This window comes from Schistocerca serialis, chromosome 5 (genome assembly GCF_023864345.2).
Source record: "Schistocerca serialis cubense isolate TAMUIC-IGC-003099 chromosome 5, iqSchSeri2.2, whole genome shotgun sequence".
Classification (NCBI taxonomy): domain Eukaryota; kingdom Metazoa; phylum Arthropoda; class Insecta; order Orthoptera; family Acrididae; genus Schistocerca; species Schistocerca serialis.
In genome coordinates, this window is record NC_064642.1 from 184,490,307 (window position 1) to 184,506,254 (window position 15,948).

At 43.4% G+C, this 15,948-nt stretch overlaps 1 protein-coding gene across 1 annotated transcript; it reads right to left on the reverse strand.

Moving 5' to 3' along the window:
* Positions 1-1,560: 1,560 nt before the first annotated feature.
* On the reverse strand, positions 1,561-15,607 carry LOC126481833 (uncharacterized). The gene is made up of 2 exons (XM_050105793.1): positions 15,365-15,607; positions 1,561-2,187 (listed from the first exon to the last, which is right to left on the reverse strand). Exons 1-2 carry the CDS (start codon positions 15,605-15,607, stop codon positions 1,561-1,563), a joined length of 870 nt encoding a protein of 289 aa, XP_049961750.1.
* Positions 15,608-15,948: the final 341 nt, after the last annotated feature.

Genomic DNA, 15,948 nt, shown 5'->3' on the forward strand with positions numbered 1-15,948 from the left:
ATGAATGTGACAAAATAGTGGAAGATAGACACCATGCCTGGTTAAGGTATAAGAGTCAAAAAACAGAAGAATCTTACTTGGAAATCACAGAACAAAGAAAGATTACTCAAAAAACATTAAGGAGGGTTAAATATCAGTATCAAAAAAATGTGGTTTCTATGACAGAAAAAATAGCAAGATAACAAAGTCACGAGATTGCCAAAACATTTAGCAGGAAACTCCAAAGATATGATCCCCCATCACTAATACTAAAAGATAAAAACAATATGATGGCCCATCATAGTGATAAAAGAAATTCAAAAATTTTAGCAGAAACATTCAATGAACAACTAAATTGTGAGGATCCTCATGAGCTTCTGGAAATAAACACAGAAACTCGGGAAAAAAAACACCATAAAATATAAACCCACTGACAATGCAGTAAGTCAACAAAGCTTTGAGTGAGCTCAAGAACCACAAAGCAAGTGGAGAAGATCAAACATTTGCAAAACTCTGGAAATACGCAGCAGAACCCATGAAGATATTACATCAGTGCATAGATAATAATCTGGATTGAAGAAGAACTATCAGAACATTTGCCAACAGCTATTGTACATTCATTACACAAAAAAGGAAAAAAATCAAATCCAGACAACTACTGAGGGATTTCCCTACTGGATTACACATTTAAAATATTGTCAAGAATTCTCTACAATTGCTGTAAAGATCAACTTGAAAAGGGCTAGGAGAATAACAAGGAGGATTTAGACCCTGGAGAAGCTGCCCAGAACAGACCATCACATTAAAATTAATAATGGATGCCTTCAGAAGGAGACAGAAGCAACCTTTGTTGACTTCAAAAAGCTTATGATTGCATCCACAGATCTTCTATGCAAGACAAATTAAGAAATTTTGAACTTCATCCCAAATTAATAAAAATGATAAAGTTAACCCTTACAAACACCAAGTACAAAGTAAAATTCAGAGGAGAACTATCTGAGCCATTTACAATTAAAACGGGGTATGAGGTATAAGTAGGTACTATAACACTGAATAATACACCCATTACCAAAAACACTGATTCATCATACTTGATGGCACAATGTATAAAGCACAAAGACAAAGAAAAGGACACCAAGACATGCATCTCTGCTTGACACTCCAAAGAACATGGCAAAGTGAAATCAAACCTTCATAGCTGGTGATGGTCGATGTTTAACTACTTCTGTGAAGAACGTCGCCACATAGCCACCCCCCCTCCCCCCCTCTTGCAGTATGGAGTACTCGTCAATGGGCAGGGGCAACAGGCCGACAAGCAGATGCGTGATTGGTAACTCCTCGGTGTCGTCTGGGATCGGCGGTGATGCTGTGCTCGCAGCTTGAGGGTGGGGGGGGGGGGGGGGGGCACTGGATGGTGTAGTCATCAAATCTCTGAGGGTGGCGAAGGTGTCAGCCGGCCATGGAGTGTGGGTGTGGTGAGAAGATCTGTGACCCACAGGGCACACGCAGGAACACAAACCCGTTAGGACACACGAATGCTCTGATAGCGTCGACGGATGTGGAGGGCGGGACTGGGAATCGTCATACTACTGACGTGGCTGGTGTAGAAGTAGGGGGTGACACACTCGGTTTTACCAACAGTATGTAAGCAGAATCACCTCGGATGGTGATAGAGAGGTTCGTGATGTCCTCCGGGGAAATGTCTACCCGCAGTTCAATCATGCAGGTCTCTGGTCGAAGGTCCTGGTCAGTTCTGAGTAGGGGTGCTGAGAAACCTCGAAATGGGGATTCGGGAGGGGTCAGGGGTTTGTGCCGACCTGGCGAGGGGGGCACGGGAGTGTGGGGATAATATGTGCTTGGTTGGGAGTACCTTGATGTTCCCGGCATGTGGAGAGAGGTCTGAGAGGGGGCTAAAGAGCTTGATGGAGAGCTGTTGATGTCACTGGACTCGGCTCGGGACAAATTGGACAGTGAAGGTCGGGGCGAGAAACCTCGGAAAGGTGAGCTGGGAGTGCTGCAAGTTGCAGGGGGCCTAGAAGTGGGAGCAAGTGGAGGCGAAATAAGGGAGCTCGATTGTGAGCTGTGAATGTGATTAGAGGAATATGCGTCCTTGACAGGAGGGTGCGGGGATGTCGGCTCCACGTACGCTGTTTTTACCCGGTGAAGTGATACAGTGACTAGGTTGCCTTTGACCTCAATGTCTAATGTCTGGTCAGTGCGTTTAATAATTTTATGTGGGCCAGTATAGGGAGACTTAAGGGGAGTCCACACTGTGTCGTCGTCGAGCATTATGTGTGTGCAGGTTTCCAATGTTCACGGGATGTGTGTGTGTGGGGGAGGGTGGCTGGAGGGAGGGAGGGGGGGGTCAGGAGTTTATAGCAATGCAGTTTGATGCGTTCGAGTAAGGTGGGTAGCTTAGAGAGGATGGGTTCAGGTGAGGGATTGACCAGTTCACCAGGTAAGACAAGTGTCAGTCCGTACATGAACTTGGCAGTTGTCCCCTTCAAGTCTTCCTTGTAGGTTGTGTGGAGGCCAAGCGGTATGAATGGCAATGCCTCTGTCCATAGCTTTCTGTGGCATCGAATCACAGTCTTTAGCGTCCTGGATTGGGGGTGGTAGGCTTTGGTGTGAACATGGGCAACGCCGCAAAGAGCGCAGAGCGACTTGAACAATGTGGACTCAAACTGACGACCTTGGTCGGTGGTGAAAGTGGCAAGGGAACCAAAACGAGTGATCCACATGGAGAATTCTTGTGCTACAGTCTCTGCGGTAATGTTCGGCAGGGGCGCTGCTTGCACCCAACGTGTTGTTCTGTCAATTACTGAAAAGATGTACCTGTAGCCCTCAGAGGAGGGAGGAGGGGCCCCATTAAGTCTATGTGGGCATGTTGAAACCGGCTTGTCGGTGTAGGGAAACTATGCAGTGGGGGTATGGTGTGGCTTGATATTTTGCTCTGTTGGCATGGTGTACAGTTGCGGGCCCACTCTTGTCAGTTATGCTTCATGTTGTGCCAAACAAAACGTTCCGTCACAGGTCTTGTGGATGCGTGGATGCCAGGGTGTGCTAAATTGTGGAGCTTGAGAAAAAGTTCGCACTGTAAGTCGCGCGGGATGAATGGTCGCAGGGTCCCGCTGGATTTGTCGCATCAAAACTCGCCAACTATGCCTGGGTAAATAGTGCGTACTGGATTGAGTGACGAGTTTTGGTCAGAAATCAGTGTCAAGAGTTCCTCGTACGCTGCTTGCAAGGTAGTGAGGTTCAGTATACCGAAAAGTGACGTTACCACGTCCACTCGCAATAGGAAGTCTGCGACGACATTGTCGGCACTCCTGATATACCGCACATCAGTGGTAAACTGTGATATGAAGTCGAAATATTGAAAACAGCATCGGGGCGGGTCTTTTGGGTGGTTCTGTATGGCAGCGGCTAATGGTTTGTGGTCCGTGAGTACATAGAGTCCTTGGCCCTTGATCGCTGGACGAAAATGTTTGATGGCTTCGTAGATGGCTAATAGTTCGTGATGGAAGGCAGAGTACTTCTTCTGTGCATTGTTCAATTTCTTCAAGAAGAAACTCAGTGGGGAGGTAGAATCGCCGACCGTTTGGCTCAGGATGGCGCCTACCGCGTTTTTGCTAGTGTCTGTAGTTATGAATAGTTCTACCTCTGGGTGAGGGTGTGCTGTGGTAAACGCTGAGTCCAAAAGTTTTTTTTTAATTTCTCAGAAGCGGAGTTCATTTCTTCTGTCCAAGGGATGGGTCATGTACCTGGCATTAACCGTCCTGCAAGCACGTCCGTAAGTGGAGCCTGGAATTCTGCCACAGCAGGCAGGTGCTTCCTGTCATAGTTTATTGTTCCTAAGAAATGGTGCAATTCCTTGTAAGTAGTCGGGCGTTGCATCTCTAACACTGGTTGCACTTTAGTGGGCGGGGGCGTAATGGCCGCTAATGACACCACAAACCCTAGGAAGTCGATGTAGGTCCAGTGTAACTGCAGCTTCTTATTGTTTGTTTTGATACCTGCTGCCTGAAAGGTATCGAGTACAGTTTGTACATGGGTCTTGTTGTCCTCTAGTGAAGGGCTTAACATGATGATGTCATCTAAATAGGTGAAACAGAAATTGAGGTGAAAGAGAACCTCATTTATGAATCGCTGCCAAGTCTGGGCTGTGTTACAAAAACCAAAAGGCATGTAACGGAGTGCAAAGAGGCCAAAAGGTGTGGTAATGGCCATCTTTTCAACATCTCCAGGTGCCATAGGTATCTGATGATACGCACGTTTGCAGTTGATCACCAAAAAAGTTACTACTGCTGCACAGTGCATGTGTAAAATCAGCTATGTTAAGTACAGGGAACTTGTCAAGAATAGTGTGGGCGTTGTGTAGTCTGTAGTCTCTGCACATTCTCTTGCTACCGTCTTTCTTATCTAAGAAATGTATCGGCATAGACCACACACTGGAGGGGGGCTCCAGGACCTTGGCTTGTAAAAGCTCAGTAATTTGCTTCTTTGCAGTCTGTATGAGTTCAGGTTTTTAGCATCTAGTTCTACAAGAGATTGGAGGTCCGTCGGTTAGGCGCAGTGTGTGGATGGTTCCGTTTGTAACGACCGAGACTGTTGGGTCAATGTGTGCGGCCACGTACTTGTGAGATTAGATTAGAGATTAGATTAGATTAGATTAATTAGTCATTCCATAGACCCATAAAAGAGGGAATCCTCGTGGGTGTGGAACATGTCAGATAAACACATTACAAAAATGTAATTAGAAAAACTTGAGTTTCATTTGTTTTAATGTTCCTCAGTCAATAAAGAGTAAGATTATGTACATGAATTAAATTGAAACTTCTAATATTTATAGGTTTAATACTTACATCTGCTTTTCATACATCCATCATTCACATGGTAGGTAGTTACTTGGCTGTTACAACCAAGTATTGTCAAAAATTAAAGTATAATAAATTTTCATTAAAATGGTCTACTGTACTTGTTGAGAAACTCATGGATAGAATAGAAGGAGTTAGCCACCAAAAATGCTTTTAAGTTATGTTTAAATTGTGCCTTGTCTGAAACTAAACTCTTAATGGCTGCTGGTAACTTATTGAAAATATGTGTTGCTGAATGCTGGACTCCTCTCTGGGCAAGAGTAAGTGATTTTATATCTTTATGTATATTGTTCTTATTCCTAGTATTGATACTGTGTACTAAGCAGTTAGATGGAAAAAGAGATCTATTATTTACAACAAACTTCATTAAGGAATAAATATACTGAGAAGCTGTGGTTAATACCCCAATTTTTTGAATAGGTTTGATGTTCTTGGATTTAGACTAGTCATTACTCTTATTATACGCTTCTGTACTCTAAAAGTTTTTTCTCTTTTTGTGGAGTTACTCCAAAATATGATACAATATGACATAATGGTGTGAAAATAAGCAAAATATGCCAGTTTTTTTTAAAATAATTATATCTTCTATGTCTGACATCATTCGCATTGCAAACACAGACTTGTTTAGGCACTTTAGCAGTTTGTTAGTATGTTGCTCCCAACTGAATTTATTATCAGGTTGTAATCCCAATAATTTTACACTCTCAACTTCTCCTATTTCCATGTCATCATATTTTATACACACACCAGAAGGAAATCTCTTGGAAGTTCTGAACTGCATACAGTGTGTCTTTTCAAAGTTTAATGACAATGAATTGGCTATGAAGCATTTATTAATGTCAGTAAAAATTTGATTAGCTGCCCTTTCTAAATTTGTATTTGATTTACTATTTATTGCAATGTTTGTATCATCTGCAAATAAGACAAACTTGGCATCTGGTAATGTAACAGATGACAGGTCATTAATATACACAACAAACAGTAGTTAACATAGTATGGAACCTTGGGGAACACCACATGTAATTTCTTCCCAGTCAGATGATGTCTGATTGCCTACTGCTGAAGTGTTACTTAATGACACCCTTTGTTTTCTATTAATAAGATATTACTGAAATCACTTTGCAGCACTACCAGTGATGCCATAATATTTAATTTACTTAAAAGAATGCTGTGATTCACACAGTCAAACGCCTTTGACAGGTCACAGGATACGCCAGTTGCCTCTAATTTGTTGTCCAATTAATTAAGGACATTTTCACTGTAAGTGTAAATAGTTTTCTCAATATCAGAACCCTTAAGAAACCCAAACTGTGACTTTGACAGTATGTTATTTTCACTAAGATGCTTAAGTAGATGCTTGAACATAACCTTTTCAAAGATTTTTGAAAAAGCTGGCAAAAGTGAGATAGGTCGGTAATTTGATGGCATTTCTTTGTCCCCTTTCTTGTAGATAGGTATAACTTCAGCATATTTAAGCCAGTTTGGGAATGTTCCTGTGACAAGTGATTACACAAATAACTTAAGATATGTCTAAGCTCACATGAAGACTCTTTTATTAAATTTGTTGATATGTTATCATAACCACTAGAATGCTTTGATTTCAAGGACTTTATGATGGATTCTAGTTCTTTGTGTGAAGTAAGTGTCTATTCCATTTTACTGAGATTGCTTGTGTGCACTGGTATCAGATAGTCCATTGCATTATTTACTGAACCTGACAACCCAATGCTATCAGTAACAGAGACAAAATACTTGTTTAAATGGTTTGCAACACAACATGCATTTGTTACTAGGGTTTCATTTATTTTTAGAGCTATTTGTTCCTCCTCATTTCTGGTCCTACCTGTCTATGACTTAACTATATCCTATATCATTTTTATTTTATTGCTTGATGTATTTATCTTCTTCTCGTAATGCAGGTCTTAGATTTCTGGATAACCTTCTTCAGTATTTTGCAGTGATTTTTGTAATGAGCTGTAATGCTAGTATCAAAAGTGTCCCTACATATCAGATAGAGTTTCCTTTTTGTCTCACATAATATCTTTATCCCTTGTGTGATCCATGGTTTCTTATTAGACTTCTGCTTAAATTGAGTTACCTTCAGGGGAAAAGAATTTTTAAATAAGGTGCTAACTTTATTAATGAATGTTTTGTATTTTACATTTGTGTCTTGTATGCTGTAAACATCAATCCAATTAATTTCTTTGAGCAATCTCCTAAATTTCTCAGTTTTTGACTGTTTTATTGGTCTTCTGTACTCAGTTGTGATAGATGTTTTACCCTGACAATTTTCAAAATTTAATGTTAGGTGTTGCATGTCATGGTCAGATAGCCCATTTACTACAGGTTTTGTAATGTGGCTTAGTTGCCTGTAATTGTCTATAAATATATTATCAATGGCAGTCTTAGAACATTTGTATACCCTAGTTGGGAAATTTACAATAGAATTTACATTGAATGACAATGTAACTGACTTCAGCAACTGTTCACTGACAGTGTTTTTAAGGACATCTATATTAAAATCACCAGCAACCACTAGTTCTTTGTTTTTTTAATTTTAGATTAGATAATAAATCTTCAAGACCATTTATAAACAGGTTGAAATTTCCTGAAGGTGCTCTGTATATGGCAACTATTATAAAGGACCTATTATGAAATTCTGTCTCTGTTGCACATGCTTCTAAGTGCTGCTCTAACCAAAATTTATTAATGTCAATATTCTAAAATTTAAAACTGTTTTTAACAAATGTGGAAACTCTTCCTTTCTCCATCTTTCATCTACAGAAGTAGGAGGCTAACTCGAATTCTATAAGGTTTAACATATCTATACCAGTGGTCACATGATATGCAGAGAGGCAGATTATATCAACTGGGTTTGATGACTCTAATTCATCAATGCAAATAAGTAGTTCATTAATTTTACTTCTAAGCCCTTGAATGTTTTGATGCACTAAAGATAGTTGGCATTTCACATTTACCGAGATGGAATTGGGTGGAAATAAAATTTCTGCTTATTCCTGTAAATTTTTAACCAACAGCTGTGTTCGCTGATCCAATGTGTCAGGATTATGCTGTTTGATTTCTTTATCAAACTGAAGGTTTGTTTCAGTCTTTACTTCACTCAGAACTTGACTTCAATCTGTCCTACCTATCCTAAAAAAGGTGCTGCTCCAGCACCTATGACCACTGGTTTATTACCACTCATGGCAGTGCCTCCCCCCCCCCCCCCCCCCCCACTTACATTTCCTGCTGTTAACCCAGCCAGTTTAACCTTCCCTTTCCTGTTGAGGTGTAGGCCATGTCTAGTATAATCCCACCTACTGAGAGAATCAACAGGAACCAAACCAATATGTGACCCCGCAGCTGACCCAAGCAGCCATTCCAACTCCAAATTAACTCTCCCGACAGAAAAGTTTAAATGAGGTGGGTCATGGCATCTCAGAACAGACACAAACTCAACATTGGTATGTCTCATTGCTGATGCAATCTTTGCCAGGTCACACTCTATATTGTACCCAGGATCTCTGTCAATACTATTGCCTGGCCCACCCAGAATAACCACTATGCCTTCCTTGCGAAAATCTTTACAGAGTGAACCTAAATCCACTGTCACCTGACCCAGACCAGCACTTGGTTTAAAAAAATTTATGACCGGGTATTCTGATCCTAACTGGTCCTGCAAAAGTTGGCCTACACCTCTGGCATGTGAACTACCTAACAACAAAACTTTCTTTCTCTTTGCTGACTTCCCTACATTCTTATTCAATTTTCTACTGAAAGCTTGTTGTGCCCTCTCTACACCTACCTCTGTCTGAGGCTCATCAGCTTCTAACTGAAGCAACAGGTCAAACTTATTCTTCACATTCACCACAAAGCTGTCTGACAAAGTTATAGGTCTGTTACTCCTGTTACCTGTTGCCACTTCCCACCTCTCTTTACCCTTCTCCTTTCTTAACCTGTTCAGATCTTCCCGAGCCTGCTTTAACTGTGCCTGAAGGGAAGCAGTTTTTCCATCATGTTCCACTATTTTCCCATCTCTACTGCACATCCTACAGAACCACTGATGAGTCTGATCCATTTCTCCATTTCCCACACTGCTACAGTCACCCCAATGCAAAAATCTACTGCACCCATCTCACCAACCCCTGGAGTTAACAATTCTACAACATGTCAGGCACTTTTCACTCATGGTAAAAATCTTACTTTTTGGGGAATAAGTCAAATTAAATTGCAGAAAAACAAGAAAACACGTTTACGAAAGATTAGGTCTAGTCTTAATCGTATGTAAACAAACTTACTTTAGTGACAATAAGTTAGATTACCAAAAAGGAGAAGAAAAACATGTTTACAAAAATTAGGCCTAGTTGCAACTGTATGTAAACAAAGCTACTACCATATGTACAAATTTTCTAGATACCGAAATTTAAAATTTAAGCTGTGTTTCGCAAAATAGGAGTTAAACAACAAAGGGATACACTTTTCTTAACTTGCTGGAACATAACAGAACAATTAAATGAGATTCTATAAGTTTTACTGAACTAAAATGTATGCAAGAATATGATCGTAACCCTACTTTATGATCCTTTCGTGTTTTCTAGAATAATACGAAAAGAGAAGTGAAGCCTTTACTAGTAAGATTGCAAAACACACTTATACATGTATTAAACTAGTTTCCTGAACTAAACAGTTTTATTACACTCTAAATCACTTATTTACATCTACATCTACATCTACACCCATACTCTGCAAGCTACCTGGTGGTGTGTGGCGGAGGGTACTTTGAGTACCTCTATCAGTCCTCCCTTCTATTCCAGTCTCATACTGTTCATAGAAAGAAAGATTGTCGGTATGCCTCTGTATGGGCTCTAATCTCTCTGATTTTATCCTCATGTTCTCTTCACAAGATATACATAGGAGGGAGCAATATACTGCTTGACTCCTCGGTGAAGGTATGTTCTTGAAACTTCAACAAAAGCCCATACCGAGCTACTGAGCATCTCTCCTGCAAAGTCTTCCACTGAGTTTATCTATCATCTCTGAAACACTTTTGTGATTACCAAATGATCCTGTAATGAAGCGTGCTGCTCTCCGTTGGATCTCCTCTATCAATCCTACCTGGTGAGCAACATTCAAACAGTGGGCGAACAAGTGTACTGTAACCTACTTCCTTTGTTTTCGGATTGCATTTCCTTAGGATTCTTCCAAAGAGTCTCAGTCTGGCATCTGCTTTACCGACGATCAACTTTATATGATCATTCCATATTAATTAAATAACTCCTAATTCCTACTCCCAGATAATTTATGGAATTAACTGCTTCCAGTTACTGACCTGCTATATTGTAGCTAAATGATAAAGGATCTTTCTTTCTACGTATTCGCAGCACATTACACTTTTCTACATTGATATTCAATTGCCATTCCCTGCACCATGCGTCACTTCATTGCAGATCCTCCTGCATTTCAGTACAATTTTCCATTGTTACAACCTCTTGATATACCGCAGTATCATCCGCAAAAAGCCTCTGTGAACTTCCGATGTTGTCCACAAGGTCACTTATATACACTCCTGGAAATTGAAATAAGAACACCGTGAATTCATTGTCCCAGGAAGGGGAAACTTTATTGACACATTCCTGGGGTCAGATACATCACATGATCACACTGACAGAACCACAGGCACATAGACACAGGCAACAGAGCATGCACAATGTCGGCACTAGTACAGTGTATATCCACCTTTCGCAGCAATGCAGGCTGCTATTCTCCCATGGAGACGATCGTAGAGATGCTGGATGTAGTCCTGTGGAACGGCTTGCCATGCCATTTCCACCTGGCGCCTCAGTTGGACCAGCGTTCGTGCTGGATGTGCAGACCGCGTGAGACGACGCTTCATCCAGTCCCAAACATGCTCAATGGGGGACAGATCCGGAGATCTTGCTGGCCAGGGTAGTTGACGTACACCTTCTAGAGCACGTTGGGTGGCACGGGATACATGCGGACGTGCATTGTCCTGTTGGAACAGCAAGTTCCCTTGCCGGTCTAGGAATGGTAGAACGATGGGTTCGATGACGGTTTGGATGTACCGTGCACTATTCAGTGTCCCCTCGAAGATCACCAGTGGTGTACGGCCAGTGTAGGAGATCGCTCCCCACACCATGATGCCGGGTGTTGGCCCTGTGTGCCTCGGTTGTATGCAGTCCTGATTGTGGCGCTCACCTGCACGGCGCCAAACACGCATACGACCATCATTGGCACCAAGGCAGAAGCGACTCTCATCGCTGAAGACGACACGTCTCCATTCGTCCCTCCATTCACACCTGTCGCGACACCACTGGAGGCGGGCTGCATGATGTTGGGGCGTGAGCGGAAGACGGCCTAACGGTGTGCGGGACCGTAGCCCAGCTTCATGGAGACGGTTGCAAATGGTCCTCGCCGATACCCCAGGAGCAAAAGTGTCCCTAATTTGCTGGGAAGTGGCGGTGCGGTCCCCTACGGCACTGCGTAGGATCCTACGGTCTTGGCGTGCATCCGTGCGTCGCTGCGGTCCGGTCCCAGGTCGACGGGCACGTGCACCTTCCGCCGACCACTGGCGGCAACATCGATGTACTGTGGAGACCTCACGCCCCACGTGTTGAGCAATTCGGCGGTACGTCCACCCGGCCTCCCGCATGCCCACTATACACCCTCGCTCAAAGTCCGTCAACTGCACATACGGTTCACGTCCACGCTGTCGCGGCATGCTACCAGTGTTAAAGACTGCGATGGAGCTCCGTATGCCACGGCAAACTGGCTGACACTGACGGCGGCGGTGCACAAATGCTGCGCAGCTAGCGCCATTCAACGGCCAACACCGCGGTTCCTGGTGCGTCCGCTGTGCCGTGCGTGTGTTCATTGCTTGTACAGCCCTCTCGCAGTGTCCGGAGCAAGTATGGTGGGTCTGACACACCGGTGTCAATGTGTTCTTATTTCCATTTCCAGGAGTGTATAATGCAATTAGCAATGGTCCTAGGACACTCCCCTGTGGCACACCTGAAATCACTATTTCTTCGGAAGACTTCTCTCCATTGAGAATGACATGCTGTGTTCTGTTACCTAGGAACTCTTCAGTCCAATCACACAATTGGTCTGATAGTCCATATGCTCTTAGTTTGTTCATTATATGACTGTGAGGAACTGTATTGAACGCCTTGCGGAAGTCAAGAAACGTGGCATCTACTTGGGAACCCATGTCTATGGCCATCTGAGTCTCGGGGACGAATAGCATGAGCTGGGTTTCACATGATAGTCTTTTTTCAAACCCATGCTGATTCCTACAGGGTAGATTTCTAGTCTCCAGAAAACTCATTGTACTCGAACATAATACGTGTTCCAAAATTCTACAACTGATCGACATTAGAGATATAGGTCTATAGTTCTGCACATCCGTTCAACGTCCCTTCTTAAAAATGGGGATGACCTGTGCCCTTTTCCAATCCTTTGGAATGCTATGCTCTTCTAAAGACCTACGGTACGCCACTGCAAGAAGGGGGGCAAGTTCCTTCACATACTCTGTGTAAAATCGAACTGGTATCCCATCAGGTCCAGCGGCCTTTCCTCTATTGAGCGATTTTAATTGTTTTCTATCGCTCTGTTGTCTATTTTGATATCTACCATTTTGTCATCTGTGCGACAATCTAGAGAAGGAACTACAGTGCAGTCTTTCTCTGTGAAACAGCTTTGGAAAAAGACATTTAGTATTTCGGCCTTTAGTCTGTCATCCTCTGTTTCAGTACCATTTTGGTCACAGAGTGTCTGGACATTTTGTTTTGATCCATCTACTGTTTAGACATAAGACCATAACTTCTTAGGATTTTCTGCCAAGTCAGTACATAGAACTTTACTTTCAAATTCATTGAATGCCTCTCGCATAGTCCTCCTCACATTACATTTCGCTTCAGGTAATTTTTGTTTGTCTGCAGGGCTTTGGCTATGTTTATGTTTGCTGTGAAGTTCCCCTTGCTTCTGCAGCAGTTTTCTACCTCAGTTGTTGTACCACAGGGGCTTTTTTTCCATCTCTTACGATCTTGCTTGGCACATACTCATCTAACGCATATTGTATGATGGTTTTGAACTTTGTGCACTGATCCTCAACGCTATCTGTACTTGAGACAAATCTTTTGTGTAGAGGCGTCAAGTACTCTGAAATCTGCTTTTTGTCACTTTTGCTAAACAGAAAAATCTTCCTTCCTTTTTCAGTATTTCTATTTATGGCTGAAATCATCAATGCAGTAACCACTTTATGATTGCTAATTCCCTGTTCTGCACTAACTGTTTCAAATAGTTCGGGTCTGATTGTCACCAGACGGTCTAATATGTTATCGCCACGAGTCAGTTCTCTGTTTAGCTGCTCAAGGTAGTTCTCAGATAATATACTTAAAAAGATTTCAGTGGATTCTTTGTCCCTGCCACCCGTTATAAACGTGTGAGTCTCCCAGTCTATATCCGGAAAATTAAAGTCTCCACCCAGAACTATAACATGGTCGGGAAACCTACTCGAAATATTTTCCAAATTTTCCTTCAGGTTCACTGCCACAACAGCTGCTGAGCCAGGGGGCCTATAGAGGCATCCAATTACCATGTTTGAGCCTGCTTTAACCGTGACCTTCACCCAAATTATTTCACATTTCGGATTTCTGTCAATTTCCTTCAATACTATTGTACTTTTTATCGCTATAAACACGCCTCCCCCTTCACCGTCCAGCCTATCTCTGCGCTATACATTCCAATCTGAGTTTAGAATTTCATTACTGTTTACATCTGGTTTCAGCCAACTTTCTGTCCCTAGTACTATGTGGGCGTTGTGACCGTTTATTAATGAGAGCAGTTCTGGGACCTTTCTATAGACGCTACTGCAGTTTACTATTAGCACATTAATATTGTTATTCCCTGTTGCGCTTTGCCTAGTACTACCTTGTTGCATCTCAGGAGGCGTCTTTTCAGGCCTAGGGAGGGAATTCTCTAACCTAAAAAACCCACATGATCAGTCCACATGTACTCCGCTGCACTTGTAGCTGCTTCCCGCGTGTAGTGCACGCCTGACCTGTTCAGGACGACCCTACATTTCTCCACCTGATAGCGGAGGTCGAGAAATTTGCACCCCAGATCTCCGGAGAATCGTCTGAGCCTCTGGTTTAAGCCTTCCACTCGGCTCCAAGCCAGAGGACTGCGATCGGTTCTGGGAACAGGACTGCAAATAGTTAGCTCAGATTCCACCCTGCGAGCGAGGCTTTTTGCCTTCACCAACTCTGCCAACTGCCTGTATGAACTGAGAATGACCTCTGAGCCCAGACGGCAGGAGTCATTGGTGCTGACATGAACAACAATTTGCACTCGGGTGCAGCCAGTGCTCTCTATCGCTGCTGGCAGGGCCGCCTCCACATATCGGATGGGACCCCCCGGCAAGCAGACAGAGTGAACACTGGCCTTCTTCCCTGACCTTTCCGCTATCTCCCTAAGGGGCTCCATCACCCACCTTACGTTGGATCTCCCAATCACTAATAAACCCCTCCCCCCATGTGCCTGCTCGGGCCTTGCTGAAGGAGCGGCCACATGTCCACTCACAGGCAGAGCGGGTGATGCCACACGGCCAGCCTCCACGTTGACCCTCCGCCTCATGCTCCGCGAACGCCGCTGAACCCGCCACTCCCCTTGCGGAGAGGGTGGCCCAACCATGCCCGGTACGGGTGAAGATGTCTCGACAGCAGGGACCGTGGGCGAAGCATGTAACACCTGGGGTGTATCATGCGACGCACCAGACTCCCCACAGCCGCTACACTCTGAGGCAGCAGCCTGAAGACGGCTGACTGTGGCCACCAACACGTTCAGCTTTTCATGAACAGTGGCCAGCTCCTCCTGCATTCGTGCACAGCAGTCACACATCCTATCCATCCTAAGAAATGTATTTACTGTAGAGAGTTAATCAACTTTTAACTAGACTGCTAATTCACTAAAGGCGGCTGATAGCTGACTAAACTGTGGTTACTAGACACTTCTTGTTGAAAACAATGAAAATAAGCACTATCTGTCTCTCGACTGTATTCAAAACAAATGCTAGCATTACTGGCACTACAGCTGACTAAAGGGACTCTCTCTGACTGTATTCAAATCAAACACGAAATCTATGGAACACTATTACTAGTTCTCGAAAATTAAAGCTTCCTAAAAGCAAAAACACTCGGAAGAATAAGTGACAAGTTGACAAGCAAGAAAAATATGGTTAATACTTAAATTCATGTAGCTCGCTGCACAGCAGATATGAAGCAGATGGCAGTTACGACGACACTGACACTTTTGGCGCTATGGCTGACTAAAGGGACTCTCTCTGACTGTATTCGAAACAAACACGAAATCTATAGAACACTATTACTAGTACTCGAAAATTAGAGCTTCCTAAAAGCAAAAACACACAGAAGAAGAAGTGACAAGAATGTACGGCAGCACAAAACTCACGCGTCTCGCCTGGTACCAACTACACTAGTGTGTTGTGCAGCAGCCTGTAGGAGTGGCACGAGGTCAATGCGCCCAGTGTGGTTCAGCAGGTCTGAAGTATTCCGAGGGTGCTGTTCAATTGTCTTTGGGTCAGCTGTTTGCGTCCTTGCTGATGTAGTGTGCTGTGTGGCCATAATCTGAGTTGGTGGTGTGATGGAGGTTTCTAGGGAAGGTGTATGCTGCGCAGGTGACAAATGCTTCCAGAGTCGGCAAAAAAAGTGCATTTCACTTGTGTGTAGTAGCGGCCTTGTCTTTAGTTAGCAGGTCCAGCACAGGAGGCATCGCTTGTGATGAGGGAGTATGAGCCTCAACCACGGTGTTAGAAACTGGCGCTAGTGGCAACATGACAACTGCCATGCATGCAGACGTCACTGTTTGAGCATACGGTTGTCATGGTAACAGCTGAATGTTTACAAATATCTGTGTCTGTGGGTTGCAGTTGTGGGGAGTCTGCCGAGGGAAGATTAGCACTGTGTGTGGGTAGAGAATCACTGTTTGTGCACTGAATCAAGGCACTGGTACTAATTTTGGTATTGTGCTCTGTGACGCATTGCTGTAGCATCTT

What these genes read in the sequence shown, in the direction of transcription:
- LOC126481833 (XM_050105793.1), bottom strand. Translation starts at nt 15,607, where the DNA reads ATGCACTTTTTTTGCCGACTCTGGAAGCATTTGTCACCTGCGCAGCAT. An exon ending in CTGCACAACACACTAGTGTA is followed by an intron (nt 2,188 to 15,364) that starts GTTGGTACCAGG and finishes CGCACTGACCAG; the next exon opens with ACATTAGACATTGAGGTCAA.